Source organism: Dendrobates tinctorius, unplaced genomic scaffold (assembly GCF_039654945.1).
Source record: "Dendrobates tinctorius isolate UK_male_01 unplaced genomic scaffold, ASM3965494v1 ptg000065l, whole genome shotgun sequence".
NCBI lineage: Eukaryota > Metazoa > Chordata > Amphibia > Anura > Dendrobatidae > Dendrobates > Dendrobates tinctorius.
In genome coordinates this window covers 25,841,116-25,858,635 of record NW_027361733.1, presented here as the reverse complement: position 1 = coordinate 25,858,635, position 17,520 = coordinate 25,841,116, and the positions used below count along the sequence as shown (strand labels likewise).

The window sequence follows — 17,520 nt, the reverse complement described above, 5'->3', positions numbered from 1 at the left end:
ACATCATTGGTGCAACCTGTTCAGCCGCATAGGGGTCCAAGAGGTCTGGCGCTAATTTCCACCTTGAAACCACGTGGAATTGCGCATTAAAATACATATTGGACTGCAAAGGGCCCGTATATTGTTCTTACACAGGGGCCCACTCCTGTGTGTGTCCGCTCTGACATTGCTGTGCACATGTTCAGTCTTTTGTTACCTCTTTTAACCACATCAGGTTTCAGAAATGACAAAGTGGTTCAAAGAAGTAGCACGTTCACTCTTTGGGTTGCTTTCATTGGAAGCCGACTGCTCTTTATAGTAGAAAGCAGAAGGAAAATACACCAATGCTTGAGCAACCACAAAAAAAGAGGATGACAAATCAACCAGTGAAGCTGCTTCTGGGAAGAGCCGAGAGCAAACACCCTCGAGGCTTCAAAGAGTTTAAGGGTATGTGCACGCAACGCCTTTTTTTTTTTTTTTTTTAGGTAGATTCCACCCGAAATCCGCCTGAAAAATGCCCCATAAAACAGTGTACAGCAATGTCAAAATGTCATTGATGTGTACATGTTCAGACTTTTATTTCTTTTAACCTCTTCAGAGTTTGGAAACCTTGAAGGGGTTAAAAAAAAGTGACCTGCTCATTCTTCAGATGACTTACACTCAGAAGCCTCCCGCTCTTTATACTTCACAGAGAGAGAAAGATGTCGCTGGCAATTACAAAACCGCCTGCAAATCCAGCTCAGAAAAATGACCACTGACGTTTTCCTGAAGAATGTCGGCATCTAAATGACGCTGTGTGCGCATATACCCTTAGGCCGGGGTCACGCTTGCAAGTGCTATGCGAGAAACTTGCATAAGTCTCTTGCCTCAATACCCAGCACTGCCGCCGACACTCGGAACCAGAGGACTCAGCTGCATAGAAATACATGCAGCTGCACACTCCGGTCCTGAGTTCCAGGTGCAGTGCCAGGTATTAATGCGATAGAGTCATGCGAGTTTCTCGCTCTGCAGTTGCAAGTGTGACCCCGGCCTAAGAGTGGTTTTACAATGGAAATGAATAGAATGTTTTTTGAGAGTTTATTGAGCAATTTTTCAACGGTCTTTTACAGTGGATCAGTTAAAAAAAAAAAACCTCCTCAAATAGTGCTGTGTGCACATAGCCTAACCAAAAAGTTAATTCCTCTCATTCCAGGTACTTGAATCATGTCTCTGTATCCATCTCTAGAAGACCTGAAGGTGGACCGAGCATTACAGGTGAGAGTGGACTCATATTTTTTTGTGGTTTTCTTTTTCCTAGTAGAAATGTCCCCTTTCTTTCAAAATTTTGATTTTACAAATAACAGATAGCCCTTTAAACTAATAATTTTACAAAACTTCCCTGCCTGCAATGACTGAGTGCCCTAGAGAAGCAGCTGGAATCACAAGGACAACATCTGCAAGGAGTTTGCATGTTCTCCCCGTGTTTGCGTGGGTTTCCTCCAGGTATTCCGGTTTCCTCCCACATTCCAAAGACATACTTAGGGCTCATACTCACTTGCCAGAGACTCGTATGATTCTCGTGCGAGTCTCTCACATGAAAACCTGCCACTGCCGCCGGCACTTGGGACTGGAGCGTGCAGATACATGTATTTCAAGTGAGTTTGAGCCCTGATAGGGAATTTAAATTGTGAGCCCCATCAGGGACAGCGATGATAATGCAAAAACTGTAAAACGCTGCGGAATATGTTGGTGCTATATAAATAAAGAGTTTATTTATTTATAAGAGCTGCTCTGCAGTGTCTTCCAAGTGCTAATGTACTCTGCATGACTGCCATCTCCTTGTCAGACATCTGGGGTTAAGTAATCATTACCCTCCCTTATTTGTATAAAATGCCAGGGACACCGAGAAGGAAACTACAGAGGAAGGTGCGGTAGCAGGTGACTAGTCACATGTATATGTACTGAGTCACATACTGTCAGCGTATGCTCTGGTGACATGATGGTCACGTGACAGCCATGTATCAGCAGTGATTCCATGTGCCATGACACAATCTGGAGCAGTGTGGTGTTATCTCACATGATATAATAACAGATATCGCTCCCTCGTAGGTGAGATGGCGACACGTGAGATACTGGAGAGTGACCTGTTTATTTTGATTTATGTTTTCCAGGCTCAGTCCAACCAAATGATCAACCAGTCACCACCTGCAGCCATAATGCCATCTGCAGCCTGCAGTCAAAGTAGGTGTCACCCAGCAAATGTTTAATCTGTGATGTTCAAGCTTTAACCCCTCACGACTGGGCATTTTTCTGTTTTCGTTTGTTTTCATTCTCCCCTTCAATTGTAATGTGCACCTGACAAGCTCGGGTGGAATCGCTATCCATCTGCGGCTGTTAACATGTTAAATGCTGCTGTCAATCTCTGACAGCAGCATTTAACTTGAGCGTGTCAGAAGCACGTCAAAAGACCTGCCCATCGGCGCCCTTGCACGTGATGATGGGTTGGCACGACAGCTGGGGATTTGCAAAAGACCCTCGTGCTGGTCATTGCAGATCTCCTTTTAACGTCAGCCCGTGGCTGGCATTCATAGGAGATAATTTTTTCTGCTACACATAGCAGGGCTGAAGCCTTGCTATGTGTATCACAAGCAATCAAAAGATCGCAGCTTCAAGTCTCTTAAGGAAATTATTGAAGCAAGCAAAAAAAAAAAAAAGTTTTAAAAAATATTTACAAAAAATAAATAATATTTTCAAATCACTCGCTTCTCACTCCATTCAAAATTTTAAAAAAATGCACATATTTGGTATTGCCGTCTTCAGAAATGTCCGATCTATCAAAATATAAAAATTAATCCGATCAATAAACGGCATAATGATAAAAAAAAAATCAAAGCGACAGAATTATTTTCTTTTGGTCGCCGCAACATTGCGATAAAATGCAATACCAGGCGATCAATACGTTGTATGTACCCCAAAATGGTATCCATAAAAACAGCAGCTCATCTCGAAAAAAATAAGCACTTAGGCTATGTGCACACACTCCGGATTGGTCTGCGGATTCTTATCTGCGGAACCGCAGGTAAAATGACCTGCGGTTTGCCACCTGGACAATGGAATAGGTGGCAAACCGCAGCAGAATCCGCAGAAACAATTGACGTGTCAATTCTGCGGATTCAAAACCGCAGCTTTTCCGCAGTTAAAAATCCGCAGCATGTGCACAGCAGAATGTAAATCACATAGGATAACATGCTACTGTACACTGTCTGCAGAACTGCTGCAGCCAAAACCGCAGCGGAACCGCAGCGTGTGCACATAGCCTTACCCAGCCCCAGATCCCACAAAATGGAGACGCTACTGGTCTCGGAAAATGACGCTTTTTTTTCTCCTTACAAATGTTGGATTGTTTTCCAACACAAATAAAAAATAACCTATACGTGTTTGGTATCTGCAAACTTGTAATGACCTGGAGAATCATATTACAGCTTTAGCACTTAGTGAACATGGTAGTAAAAAAAAAAAAAAAACACACCAAAATTGTGGAATTGCACTTATTTTTTAGCAGTTTCACTGCACTTGGAATTTTTTTTCTCGTGTTCCAGTACACTATATGGTAACATCAATGGTGTTGTTCAAAAGTAAAATTCGTCCCACAAAAACAAGCTCTCAGATGACTAGATTGAAGGTAAAATGAAAATGTTAAGGCTCTGGAGAGAAGGTGAGCAAAAAAAACCAAAACAAAACTGAAAAACGCAAAGTCGTGATGAAATTAAAAAGTTGCATACCATTGTGTTATACAGCCAAAACCGCCACCCATTGTACAGGGTGGGCCATTTATATGGATACACCTGGGTGGGCCATTTATAAAGTTGATTCAAAATAGCAGGCTTCAAAAATGGCCGCCATGGTCACCACCCATCTTGAAAAGTTTTCCCCCTCCCATATACTAATGTTCCACAAACAGGAAGTTGATATCACCAACCATTCCCATTTTATTTAGGTATATCCATATAAATGGCCCACCCTGTATATACACAATATGATCCTGTGTCAGAGGTCTGGGGAGCCGAGCAACAGCATGTCGCAGCCTGTAGGATAGCAGATGGAAAAGGTTGTCTGCCTATAGAACCAGCCTATAGTGGAAGGACATCTACATCGCCCTCTGCTGGAGGATTGTGATTACAGCACGCTCCTTGCATGTAAACTGCCAAACCCCTAAGGAAAGACATCACCAATCACCGACAACTAGAAAAGAGCACACACAAATAGCACAGCAACCATATAAACATCCAACAGAGAGGTCTCCAAAGAATTTGTGTGCAAGTGAATGGCTCCTGTTTTCTGTTATCAGCCATAATTTACAGTGGGGGTCATCTGAGTCATAGCTTTTTATGCCAACCATCAAGTGCCATTTAGACCTCAGGACTATACTCATACTGGGGTTCTGTATGACCAAACGTGTAGATATGTGCGCGGCTGGAGGAAAATGAGATTTCAGCATTAATTTGTTTTTTCTTTTGATAGGTCTCTACCCAAATCTGTCAGAACTGAACGATTACATGGGACTGTCACTGACGGACGAGGAGATACAGCTCAATATGTCGCTGGTTCCATCTGGAGGAAATGTGAGTGTGGTAATAATACTAATCTACTCACCATGGCAAGAAAGCCAAACAATCCCTACAAGCCAGATACTTCTCACAGCTAGGGGTTTGTTACAATGGTGTCCAGTCTGGATGATCCTCAGTAAACTAGACACATCAGCAGCAATAATAAATTTGATAGACTGTTACAATGAATCAGTGCAGGAAAAATGTACTGGCTGCCAACACACAGGAGATTGTGCAGCCTGGAAATCCTCTTCTGTGAGAAGTCCAAGAAGGCTTTGTCACATGTTGCGTTTTTGCAGTTTTTTTATGCAACTTAAAAGCAGTTTTTTTACAGTCACAGCAAAAGCTATGAGATTTCAGAAATCTCATGCACACACTTGCTTTCTCCCCTTCCTCCTGTCATTTAGAAAACTGTAGCATGTCTATTCTTTCAGTGGTTTTGTAGTGTTTTTTTTAGCATAGCAAGCAATGAGAACGTGCAAAAACGCAACCATGTATTTTTTCTGTTTTTTGATGAATGAAAATAATTTTATTAAACATATATTGTGGACAAATGACACGTATAGGGCTCGCTCACATTACCATATAAAAATAGCTCCGATGTTGCTCCTGAAAAGTTAGATGAGTGGAATCTGGTTCAACTTTTGTTATGCAAGTGCACATTTTTTTTCTCACCTACAATCCGCTCGCAATGCATTTTTAACATCATCTTATACATACTGTAGTGTAATTTAAAGCTATTTTACAAACCTAGTAAGATAATGTCACAGGTTCCCTACATACAATACACCCTTTAGTGACTCATGTGGCACTAAAGGGTGTTTAGCCTTAAACTATTAAACTTAAAAAATAAAAAATGCAAGGTCCCCTACTATTTTTGATAACCAGACAAGGTAAAGCAGAAACCTGTGTCCCTGGTTATTGGGCCCTTCCCAGCCTAAAAATACAAGCCTGCAGTTGCCCCAGAATTGGCACATCACATTAGATGCTCCAATTCTGGCGCTTTGCCTGGCCACAGCACCAGGTCAATCAAAGTAATGGTAGTTGGTGTTGATGACAGCTGTTATTTGTGAAAAATCACAGCTGCCATCAAGTACTGGTGTTAGTAATGGAAAGGTGTCTACCTGACATCCCCATTACTAACCAAGTAATCAAAAATAAAATCACAAACTCAGAAAAAAAAACAATAACTTTACTTGAATAAAGACTCCAACTCACACCATCCTTCATTCATCAACTTATTTAAAAATATTTAAAAAATCCCATTCAGGACCGCCAGAATCCAATTGATCTGATGTAGTCCAGAAATGGATACCTTGAAATCATAAAAAGACAGAAATAAAAACAAGAGACAGTCCATTTTTCACCAATTTATTATCAAAAATGTTCCCACGAAGCTCCGATGAGGTCAACGTTCCTCGAATCTGGCTCCAACGACTATGCATAACAGTAAAGTGATCGCTATGCACAGGCGCCGAGTACAGATGACAACGCTCACCAGAGCCGCCGGGTATCGCTGACTGCTGAGTGAGTCAGAGCTGCTGCTGAGTAGTGTTGTTAGTAATCAGTGTCGTGTATAAGTTTTCAGCATGAGGATGTAGAAATAACCTTTCCTATTCACAAGTAAGCACAAGTCATAATAAAATGGCATCTTGTCATTTCTCATTCTATACAATGGGTAGACCATCCTTTACATTGTTCATTCTCCTTACCCTGCAGGAAGTGGCAGTCCCCCACACCCTCCTGGGAGGTCTGGTGGCCCCGGTCACCGGAAATGATATTGGTTTGAGAAGAGCAGAAATTAAGAATGGAATCAGGGAGCTGATCTTATGTAAGGACGAAAAAGGCAAGGTGGGCCTGAGGCTGCGGGCTGTGGATAAGGTGAGGATATGCAGGAGGGAAGTCCATGGACTAGAACGGCTTGGATGAGGCAGTGGGACTAACACTCTGCAATGGTCTTCTCATTTTAGGGGATCTTTGTGCAACTCGTCCAGGCCAATTCTCCAGCCTCCCTGGTAGGCCTGAGGTTTGGGGATCAGATCCTACAGATTGATAACCAGGACTGTGCTGGATGGAGCAGCGACCGGGCGCACAAGGCACTAAAGAAAGCCGGACAAGACAGGATCAGCATGATAGTCCGAGATCGGTGAGTTGCTGCTACATACGGGCAGGATACAAACAGGCATCATATCCAAAAACCCAAGAAGGGGTTAATGAAATGCTGACCACATACCACAATACACAAAAAAAAAAAAAAAACATCCCCCCTATTCCAGGCTGTGCTCCAGATCTTCTGTTCATGTGACTGCAGCTGTCATACCTTGTATACCCAAAGTGACCACTGCAGCCAATCACGTTTATGGAACAGGACAGTGGTTAGTTGCAGTAGTCACATGGGTTGTAACACACCATGGATGACTGGGGATGTCGTGGGTAGGTACACTTTACTTATTCTAGGTGTATTGCTGTCTGTAGACAGCTTTTTAATTAACTTGGGCAAACTCCTTTAAAAGAAACTATTTTCCCCTCAAAATTTCTGTATTGTTTATAAATCAAGGAGACACATAGGTCTATATAAGATCTGTGTCCACAAAACAGTATAACATGGTTTTGAATTATTTTATTTGCAAGTTGCTGCATTTTGTTTTAGATACATTGGGACATTTTAAAAAAAATGGAAGCATCTAGAAGAGATGGGCAATGGTTAACATGGCTGTCATCACCAGCCAATACGGTTGTCAGCTGGGTTGGTCAGAAACTAATAACTCATGAGTTAATAAGAAAGCAAGTAAGGGAGAAATGGCTGTCATGTGGACTGTTGCCTATCGTTTTCCCCCAAAAACAATACTGAAGGAGGAGGGGTTTAGGCCAAGACTTTTCTTCTTACGATTCTTAGTGGAATGATATACTAAACATTACAAGATTTATTGAGCGTCCAATATAGAATTGAATTTTAGTTTCTTTATTTCTTTATAAAGAGCCAGAAAACAGGCACAAATCATGAAATATACACCAAATATTCCCCATTATTTCAGTGACAGCTGCAGAGTATAAAACCACTATGGAAATACAGGGAAGGACTAAGGCGGCAATGTACCTAGAATGCTGCCCTCTGGTGGATGGTCTGATTCTGTCTCCATTGGGTCTGTAGAGGAACGGATGCAGAAATGCTGCTGTCTTCTTCCACACAGGGCTCACATCAGGGATTGCGAGAAAACCTTTAAAATAGGGTTAAAGAGGAACAGGCCAAATAAATCTTGGCAATTGTACACATCCAAGAGAGTCCACTGCAACATCTGGCACACCTGACAATAGTGATGAGAGTTAAGGGTTTGATGGGGGAGGGGTGGGGTTACCACGTTACAAAAAAAAAAAAAAAAAAAAAAGCTGTGTGTGGTGGTATTGTGTCAACTTCAGTGGAACTCTTCTGCTATATTACATACAACTCATGGACAGGTTGGACATGGTTTTTCGAAAAAAAAAAAAAAGCCATCCATTTCTAATCTTGTTCAACCATGGGGTCAGATAAGTTTAGTAGGTATAATTGGAACAGTGCCTACTAGTGGCCATTGCATCATATGAGATTGTCATATAAATAGCAGCAGTGCCCTCTAGTGGTCATATCATCAGTTGGTGGAAAGCCTCTCTATTGGTCACAGCATCAGATAAGATAATATACTGTAATTAAAGCAGTGCCCCTAGTGATCATATCATGAGCTCAGTTTAGTAGGAATAATGAGAGCAGTGCCCTCTAGTGGTCATATCAACTCATTTTGTAGGAATATTTAGAGCAGTGCTCTAGAGTGGTGGTCTTATCAGTTCAGTAGGTATAATTAGAACAGTGCTCTCGTGGCCACTGGAATATATTCCAACATAATATAATTTCATGGGGCCAACATAAAACTTGTAAATGTACAGTTTTCCAGTAACGTACATTGACCTATCCCTACCCTTACAGAGCGTGCTCAATCCATCATGTCTTTCTTAACATTGATTTCCAGTAAAACCAACACAAAGCAAAATCCATTATCTAGAGGTCATGGGGTGGAACTGGGCAGCTGCTTCCATTGTAAAATCGAAATGACAGTTGTGCACCGGCCTTAAAGGACCCCGTGGTATTTTTAGCTTCCTATATCACACTGCTATAGTGTGAATATTATATCTCTCACAATGAGCTAAAGCAGACACCGAACCAGCAGGGTATAGAGGAAACTATGCAGCTCTGGGTGTGACTGGAGAGAAGACCTGATGTAGCCTTTGCACAAGATTACTTAGATTATTAATTTACACATTTATAGACGTTTTTTCCCTAGACCTGTAGAGGGCGCCACTAACCGTCACCTGTTTTTTTCTCAGTCCATTCCAGCGTACAGTCACTCTACAGAAGGACAGTTCGGGACACGTCGGCTTTGTGTACAAGAAGGGCAAGATCACCTCACTGGTGAAGGACGGCTCGGCTGCCAGGAACGGGCTGCTCATCAACCATTACCTGTGTGAGGTCAACGGGCAAAATGTCATTGGACTCAAGGTGAGCCAACAGACAAATCTATAGAGGACGGGAGCGGAATCTTATAGTTTTGTGCACGATTAAGGGTGAAAATTTATATATCAGAGAATTGCATGAATAACAATTCTCTAGTGGAAACGTAAGGGGGACAAAACACAGAAATGGCAGCCAGAATCGCACAGATACCTGGAGCCATTTCCATAAATAGCTGGAGATTATGGAATTGCTATTCATGCAATTATTCACATATGTATAGACATTTGGGGAGCAGATGGTTTAGTGCAGGGAACAAGTGATGGCTGATTTTGTAGAGTGCAGAAGAATGGGGGTTGGAGTATAATTCAGGGTACAAGTGACTGGTGTGTGCTGGAGTATGAGGCGAAAGGATCATGCAATGAATAAATTCAGCGAGTGCTATGTGAGCAATTGCTGGACATTTGCGAGATAATGATTTTTGTAGATGTTATAAAAGATTTCCTCTCTTCAGGACCGTGAAGTAGAAAATATTTTGGCATCATCTGGGCACAGCATAACAGTTACCGTGATCCCCACTGTCATCTATGAGCACATTATAAAAAGGTAAGATTTTACTTAAGGGAGCATGATGGTGTATACTAAAGGACAACTGGGTCAATAGGGTGTCAATGTCAGAGAACTGCTCTTATCCTGCCCTGCAAGTATCCATGGGGGCTTAAAAAAAAAAAAAAAAAGCTATTATACACTTACACGCACATATAAAATATATATATATATATATATATATATATATATATATATATATATATATATATATATATATATATATATATATACACACACACACACACACACACATTTTATATATATTTATATATGCAATCAATTCACTATTTCATCAATGAGACATACCAAAAAAATATTAGCCCCTGTATCAAGGAGATCCTCTGCACCATTCTAGTCCGCCACAAGCAAGAATAGAGGGCAAAGAGCTGTGGAATTAATGGTGCTATACAAGTAAAATAAATAAATGATAAAATATTCTGATACCTCTGATGTCACCTGATTTTCCATGAGAAGAAAGGCTCAGGCATGATAAAAATTCAACATGCCCAATCTTTCAAATGGGCTGAACGAATGTTGGCAGAACATCAAATATTCGGTTGGTGGATAAATGGTGTGTTAAGCTGATGTGGGTGTATATACTGTAGAAATTATAGAATATTTCTTCTGTCAGATGATCCTGTTTCCCAGCTGGGAGTTAGACCACGGTAACACGTTCAGTATTTTACATCAGTCTTTGCAAGTCAAAACCACGAATGGAACAGTCCGAGGAAAAGTACAGTGGCATATAAAAGTTTGGGCAATCTTGATCAAAATTGCTGTTGTTGTGTAAAAAAAAAAAAAAAAAAAAAGATATATTTTTTCACATTTGAAAGATTACAAAAAAGAAAATGGGCCGATGCAAAAGTTTGAGCACCCTGCACGGTTGGTACCTAGTAGCACCCCCTTTTGCAAGCATCAAAGCTTGTAAATGCTTGATGTAGTCAGACAAGATTCGCAATTCTTGTCTGAGGGATTTTCATCCATTGAAAAATTCTTCCAGTTCTGTGATATCCCTGCGTGGTCTTGCATTCTCTGATATTTTGAGGTCTAGCCAGGGGTGAGCCGCAAAATGACGCCCCCCCCCCCCCCCCCTGCACACAAAGTAAATTTTTATATCTATATTGTAAAACTGAGTACAATAGTGGACATTTTGATTTAGATAAATAGAAAAAAAGGTGTCCAAACACAAGGATGTCAGCGCCATCACACGCACATACAACAACACAGAAGTATCCAGAACAAGGATCAATTAATGGCAATAATAGGCCTGGCACAGGGCCGGACTGGGACAAAAAAGCAGCCCTGCGACACAAATCCCACCAGCCCCCAAACTATAACACTCATCAGCCCCAATCAGTGAATTTTTGCTATACTTTGTCGTCCCCTCATCACTCTCTTAAGGCTAATTCACACGTCAGTATTTGGTCAGTATTTTGCATCAGTGTTTATATGCCAAAGCCAGGAATGGAACTTACCGAGAAAAAAATATAATTGAAAGACTGACTCCTGTTCCTTATTTTGGAGACATTCCTGGTTTTGGCATACAATTACTGATGAAATACTGATCAAAAATACTGATGAGTGAAAGAGTCCTTAAAGGAGTTATTTGAAGAGCCACATGTGAATGGCACTACAGTGCGTACGATTGACCACAGCTCCATTTACATGGTGCTCTTCAAAACTACGTTTCCCAGGATCATGGGGGTCCCAGCGGTCAGATCCACAACAAACAGAAAGTCATCCCCTATCCCCACATAATGCTCCATACAGTATTATGGTCCCCATATAATGCTCCATACAGTATATTGGGCCCCATATATAACTTCATATAGCATAATGGGCCCCATATAATTCTTCTCACCATACCCCACTGCTAGTCTCTTCAGTGTATTGTGATCCTCCGCACTTCTTGGCACAGGGACATCATTAATTTAACGTATATAATTGTCCACTTGGACTTATAGTAATAGTGATTTGTTTGTACCCTGTTGTCTGGGGTTGGCCCACTTTATGGGGGTGCTCAGGGCATATGATTATACACCAGTAAAAAGTATGAAAAGCTCAATGTGACCAGTGCCACCTAGTTTCCTACCTCTCTTATTCTACCAGTACTGTGGGCACCCTGACTGGTACTGAAGAAAAGAAAGAAAGAACAGAGAGAGAAAAAAAGAAAAGAGAGAGAAAGAAATCAGAAAGAAACGGAGAGAAAGAAAGAACAGAGAGAAAGAAAGAGGGGACAGAAAAAATAACAGAGAGAGAAAGAGGGAACAGAAAAAGAAAGAGGGGAAAGAAAGAAAGAAAGAACAGCGAGGGAGAGAGAAAGAAAGAGGGGATGAAAGGGGAAAGAAAGAGGGGAAAGAAAGAAACAGAGAAAGAAAGAGAAAGAAATAACAGAAAGAGGGGAAAGAAAGAAATAAAGAAGAAACAGAGAGAAAGAAAGAGGGGAAAGAAAGAAATAAAGAAGAAACAGAGAGAAAGAAAGAGGGGAAAGAACAGAAAGAAAGAACAGAAAAAGAACAGAGAAAGGAAAAAGAACAGAGAAAGGAAAAAGAACAGAGAAAGGAAAAAGAACAGAGAAAGGAAAAAGAACAGAGAAAGGAAAAAGAACAGAGAAAGAAAGAGTGGACAGAAAGGAGAACAGAGAGAGAGAGAGAGAAAGGAAGAACAGAGAGAGAGAGAGAGAGAGAAAGGAAGAACAGAGAGAGAGAGAGAGAGAGAGAAAGGAAGAACAGAGAGAGAGAGAGAGAAAGGAAGAACAGAGAGAGAGAAAGGAAGAACAGAGAGAGAGAGAGAGAAAGGAAGAACAGAGAGAGAGAGAGAGAAAGGAAGAACAGAGAGAGAGAGAGAGAGGAAGAACAGAGAGAGAGAAAGGAAGAACAGAGAGAGAGAGAGAAAGGAAGAACAGAGAGAGAGAGAGAAAGGAAGAACAGAGAGAGAGAGAAAGGAAGAACAGAGAGAGAGAGAGAGAAAGGAAGAACAGAGAGAGAGAGAGAGAAAGGAAGAACAGAGAGAGAGAAAGGAAGGAGAGAGAGAGAGAGAAAGGAAGGAGAGAGAGAGAGAGAGAGAAAGGAAGGAGAGAGAGAGAGAGAAAGGAAGGAGAGAGAGAGAGAGAAAGGAAGAACAGAGAGAGAGAGAAAGGAAGAACAGAGAGAGAGAGAAAGGAAGAACAGAGAGAGAGAGAGAGAAAGGAAGAACAGAGAGAGAGAGAGAAAAAGGAAGAACAGAGAGAGAGAGAGAGAGAGAAAAAGGAAGAACAGAGAGAGAGAGAAAGGAAGAACAGAGAAAAAGAAAGATTAGAGAAAGAAAAAGGGGAAAGAAAGAACAGAGATAAAGGAAGAGGGGAAAGAAAAAAAGAAAGATTAGAGAGAGAAAGATTCTATAAAGATACTATAGCAGCCTGGCTCCCATTGTAGTGCCCACCTGAGCCTCCCGATGCAGGACATATCATGATCCGCTCACACTGCCGGCATCCCCGAGTCCAAGGCGATCCCGCTGTCGGAGGACACGGTGATGGATCTGAAGCATTCCCTGAAGTGCCTCCATGGTTCCGTCACAATCTCCTCCCGAAATTACCTCATTTCCGATCAGCTTCTAGCAAGTCACTTCCAGTGGAACGTCATGTGCGAATTTTAAAGTACACCTCAGGGCTCCGCCGTGTACTCCTGTGTCCGCGGGAAAAGTAAGCTCCCGGCCGGGGCAGACTCTCTCTCTCAAAATCGGGACTGTCCTGCTGGGAGGTATGGATGCTCCCCACCATACACCTTGTACACGTATGGCTCCGCACACCTCATACACACACGGTTCCGCTTTTTATGCCTCGCACACGCGGCTCCACTCAGTACACACATGGCTCCACTCCGTAAACCTCGTACACATGCGGCTCTGCTCTGTACACCTTTTACACACGTGGCTCCACTCCGTAAACCTTGTACACATGCGGCTTTGCTCCATACACCTCGTACACACATGGCTCTGCTCCGCTCCATACACACACGGCTCAGCTCTGTACACACAGGGCTCCGTTTTGTACGCCCCATACACACAGCTCCACTCCTTACAACCCTTACCCACGCAGCTCCACTCTGTACACCTCGCACACACACGGCTTCACTCCGTAAACCTCATACACATGCAGCTCTGCACCTTTTACACATGTGGCCACGCTCTGTACTCCTTGTACACACACGGCTCCGCTCTGTAAACCTTGTACACATGCGGCTCTGCTCCATACACCTTGCACACACGCGGCTCCGCTCCGTACCGTACACCTCGCACACATGGCTCCACTCCGTAAACCTCGTACACACGCGGCTCTGCTCTGTATACATGCGGCTTCGCTCTGTACACCTCGCTCACACGGCTCCACTCCGTAAACCTCGTACACACGCGGCTCTGCTATGTACACCTTTTACACGTGGCCACGCTCTGTACTCCTTGTACACACACGGCTCCACTCCGTAAACCTTGTACACATGCGGTTCTGCTCCATACACCCTGTACAGACACGGCTCCGCTCACCTCGCACACGCTCTGCTACATCCACCCTGTAAACCCCTCCTGACCCCACATAGAAACTTGCCTCATTTTGCTAAACAAAGAATATATACAAAAAAAACTTCCCTCATTCAGCACAGCTGTTTTGCATACACTGAGACCCCTGAACATGTGACCTCGACTTCTCCCCTCCTGTGACCTCATCACAGGTCCCGTGGCAGAGAATAGAACATAGTGGCAGAGCAGGGACTGAGATGATCGATAGACCGAGGGCTGATGCGCACAGGACCTGTGAAGAGGTCACAGGAGGGGAGGAGTCAGAGTTCACATGATCGGGGGCCCTGACTCCTTCCCTCCTGTGACCTCATCAATTACAAGCCTTTGCACGCTACCAGCAGCACCAGCGTGCAGGCTAAATTGTAGGTGCTGCTGGTAGCAGAGCGCATAATGCCGCCCCTGTGCACAGCAGCTGTCTGCTGCCTGAGCCACATGCTCAAATGGCCTCATTATAGGTGCGGCCCTGGGTCTAGCCACAGTTTTTCAATGATGTTCAGATCAGGGGACTGAGGGCCATTGTAAAACCTTCAGCTTGCGCCTTTTGAGGTTGTCTATTGTGGATTTTGACGTGTTTAGCATAATTATTTATTTGTAGAAGCCATCCTCTTTTTCACAGATGGTGCTATGTTTGCATCAAGAATTTGTTGAAATTTCATTGCATCCCTCCTTCCCGCTACCCGTGAAATGTTCCCCGTGCAATTGGCTACAGAACAACCCCAAAGTATAATTAATCTACCCCCATACTTAATGGCTGGTGAGATGTTCTTTTCCTGAAATTACATGCCCTTTTTCTCAGATCATTGTTGCTTAAGAGTTCTATTTAAATCTCATGGATCCACAGGAAAGAACTTGTTTCCAAAATGCATCAGGCTTGTTTAGATGTTCTTTTGCATACTTCTGATGCTGAATTTTATGGCAACGACACAGGAGAGGTTTTCTTCTGATGACTCTTCCATGAAGGCCATATTTGTGCAGGTGTCTCTGAACAGTAGAACAATGTAACAAAACTCCAGAGTCTGCTAAATCTTTCTGAAGGTCTTTTTCAGTCAAGCGAGGATTATTTGCGTCTCTAGCAATCCTACGAGCAGCTCTCAATGAAGTTTTGCTTGGTCTTCCAGACCTTATCTTGACCTCCACTGTCCTTGATAACTGTCAATTCTTAATTACATTTTAAATTGAGGAAAGGGCAACTTGAAAATGCTTTGCCATCTTCTTATAGCTTTCTCCTGCTTTGTGCATCCACCATTTTCAGAGTTCTAGGCAGCTGCTTAAAAGAACCCATGGCTGCTGTTATTTGACAAAAGGTTAGAGGAGGCTGAGTTTTCATAAAGCTGGGAAATTTTTATCACCTGGCCTTTCCTAAAGATGATAGGGTTATGGCATGTTCACTAACAGGCTAATTAAGGTCTGAAATCTTGGTCAAAGTTATCTGAGCACAAAAACTCCAAGGGTGTCCAAACTTTTGCATTGGCCCATTTTCCTTTTTGTAATTTTAAAAATGTAAAAAATTACTATATATATTTGCCTAAAATACAAAAGGAAATGTGTCATTAACTTTTGACTTTTTAGAGATCATGTCATCTTCAACTTGCTTAACTGTTCACAATAACGGTAATTTTGACCAGGGGTGCTCAAACTTTTACATGCCACTGTATATTACAAACTTGTGCACCACTTCTGCATTTTTCACCAACTCCTGGTTTTGGCTTATAAATACGGATGTAAAAAACTGGCCAAATACTCAACGTGTGTACTTGGCCTTAATGGCGGGTAACTAAATATTTGGACTGTATTTTTTTTTCCAGAATGTCCTCCGGACTGCTAAAAAACTCCATGGATCATTCTATCCCAGAGGTATAAAGTCACCTGGCCAGAAAACCAACTGCGTAAGCCCCAAATAATTGGTCTGACAGCCTAAAGATACGCACAGTCCTAATATGCACTTTATAAATGTGGGACCTCGAACCTCTTCCTATGAGAGCCCCTGCTCATCTAACCTATGAACTGTCCGCATCTTATCCAGAGATTATATATATATATATATATATATATATATATATATATATATATATATATATATATATACTATATATAAAGACTAATGAGAGAGAACATGTGCAGCAAGAGTTAAATCTACACAGAAGTCACTCATCGAGAGGGTAAAACTGTACACCAAGGAGCTGTGTGTTACAAGTAACCCTAACACGGAGGTTAAAGATTGACAGAAAATAGTCTGTGCCCTGAATGTGGTCTATCGCCTCCTTACAGGAATCACTCATGTTGAGCTGGAGTACGATCTATAGGCACCATGTTATAGAGCAGGATGAGCTGAGGAGATTGATATATAGGTTTGTGGGAAAATATTCAGTATAACTAATTTTATTAATTTAAATCCCTTCCAATTCTATGCTTAGGAGTCCAGTAGGTGGTCCTACAACAGACTGTTAATCACAGATTAAGCCCACCCATTGGTCTCCTGAGCATAAAAGAATAAATTTAAATATACAGATTATACTAAACCTTGTCCCTTAAAACCATATATTAAATTGCTCGCCTGTCTTCAATGTAACTGTGGTTTCAGGAGAACTTGCAGAATGTCTGTACCTGCATCTAGCTCTTCCCCTCCATGAAATCTTATATGCACCGTCACTGTCATCTGTGTCAGTAATGGGAAAGTCTGTCATTGAATACAGATTTTTATAATGAATTGAGAGTTAAAGATCAGTTCAGTCTAGGAGGAGAAAGAAGATTTCTCTGATAAGGTATATTACATAGCTGCTTATTTTCACGAGTACTATGGATCTATGACATAAAAATGTAAACAACTGTTTATCTTTAAATATTCCCCTGTAATATAATGCATGTATTGTTCCATTTCCTTCTCTTGTAACCATCATCGTGAGAGTCACCCGCTGGGGTCACACTTGCGAGTACGATGCGAGTCTCTCGCATCAATATACAAATACATGCAGCCGCACACTCCGGTCCCGAGTGCCAGCGGCAGTGCCGGGTATTGATGCGCAAGTTTCTCGCATCGTACTCGCAAGTGTGACCCTGGTCTTATACTGCAGCCAGTCTACATTGTAATGGCAGGTTCCAAAAAAAATCCCATCATTTCTTGGCGGTGTACGACATTTGATGGGTAAATCGGGGATTTACCTTAGCTAGTGAGATCCGACAATGCAGATTCCCTTTAATGTTTACCATTGTGTTTTGTTATAGTGTGTCCGTGCTTTTGTGTGTAACGAAATATTGTGACTTTAATAAGAATAAAATCAAAAATAATTTACCTGTTGTGATTTGTCTGGTCTTCCT

General features: G+C 42.1%; 1 protein-coding gene across 4 annotated transcripts in view; it reads left to right on the top strand.

Moving 5' to 3' along the window:
- Positions 1-17,494, top strand: part of SDCBP2 (syndecan binding protein 2) — a 45,303-nt gene extending 27,809 nt beyond the window's left edge. For all 4 annotated transcript variants that reach the window (XM_073580798.1, XM_073580796.1, XM_073580797.1 and 1 more), the window contains 8 exons: positions 1,172-1,233; positions 2,130-2,199; positions 4,480-4,580; positions 6,285-6,446; positions 6,536-6,711; positions 8,922-9,093; positions 9,560-9,651; positions 16,011-17,494. In XM_073580798.1, coding sequence (XP_073436899.1) covers positions 1,183-1,233; positions 2,130-2,199; positions 4,480-4,580; positions 6,285-6,446; positions 6,536-6,711; positions 8,922-9,093; positions 9,560-9,651; positions 16,011-16,065 — 879 coding nt within the window. In that variant the 5' untranslated portion in view covers positions 1,172-1,182 and the 3' untranslated portion in view covers positions 16,066-17,494. The remainder of the gene's footprint in view (positions 1-1,171; positions 1,234-2,129; positions 2,200-4,479; positions 4,581-6,284; positions 6,447-6,535; positions 6,712-8,921; positions 9,094-9,559; positions 9,652-16,010) is intronic.
- The last annotated feature ends 26 nt before the right edge of the window (positions 17,495-17,520 follow it).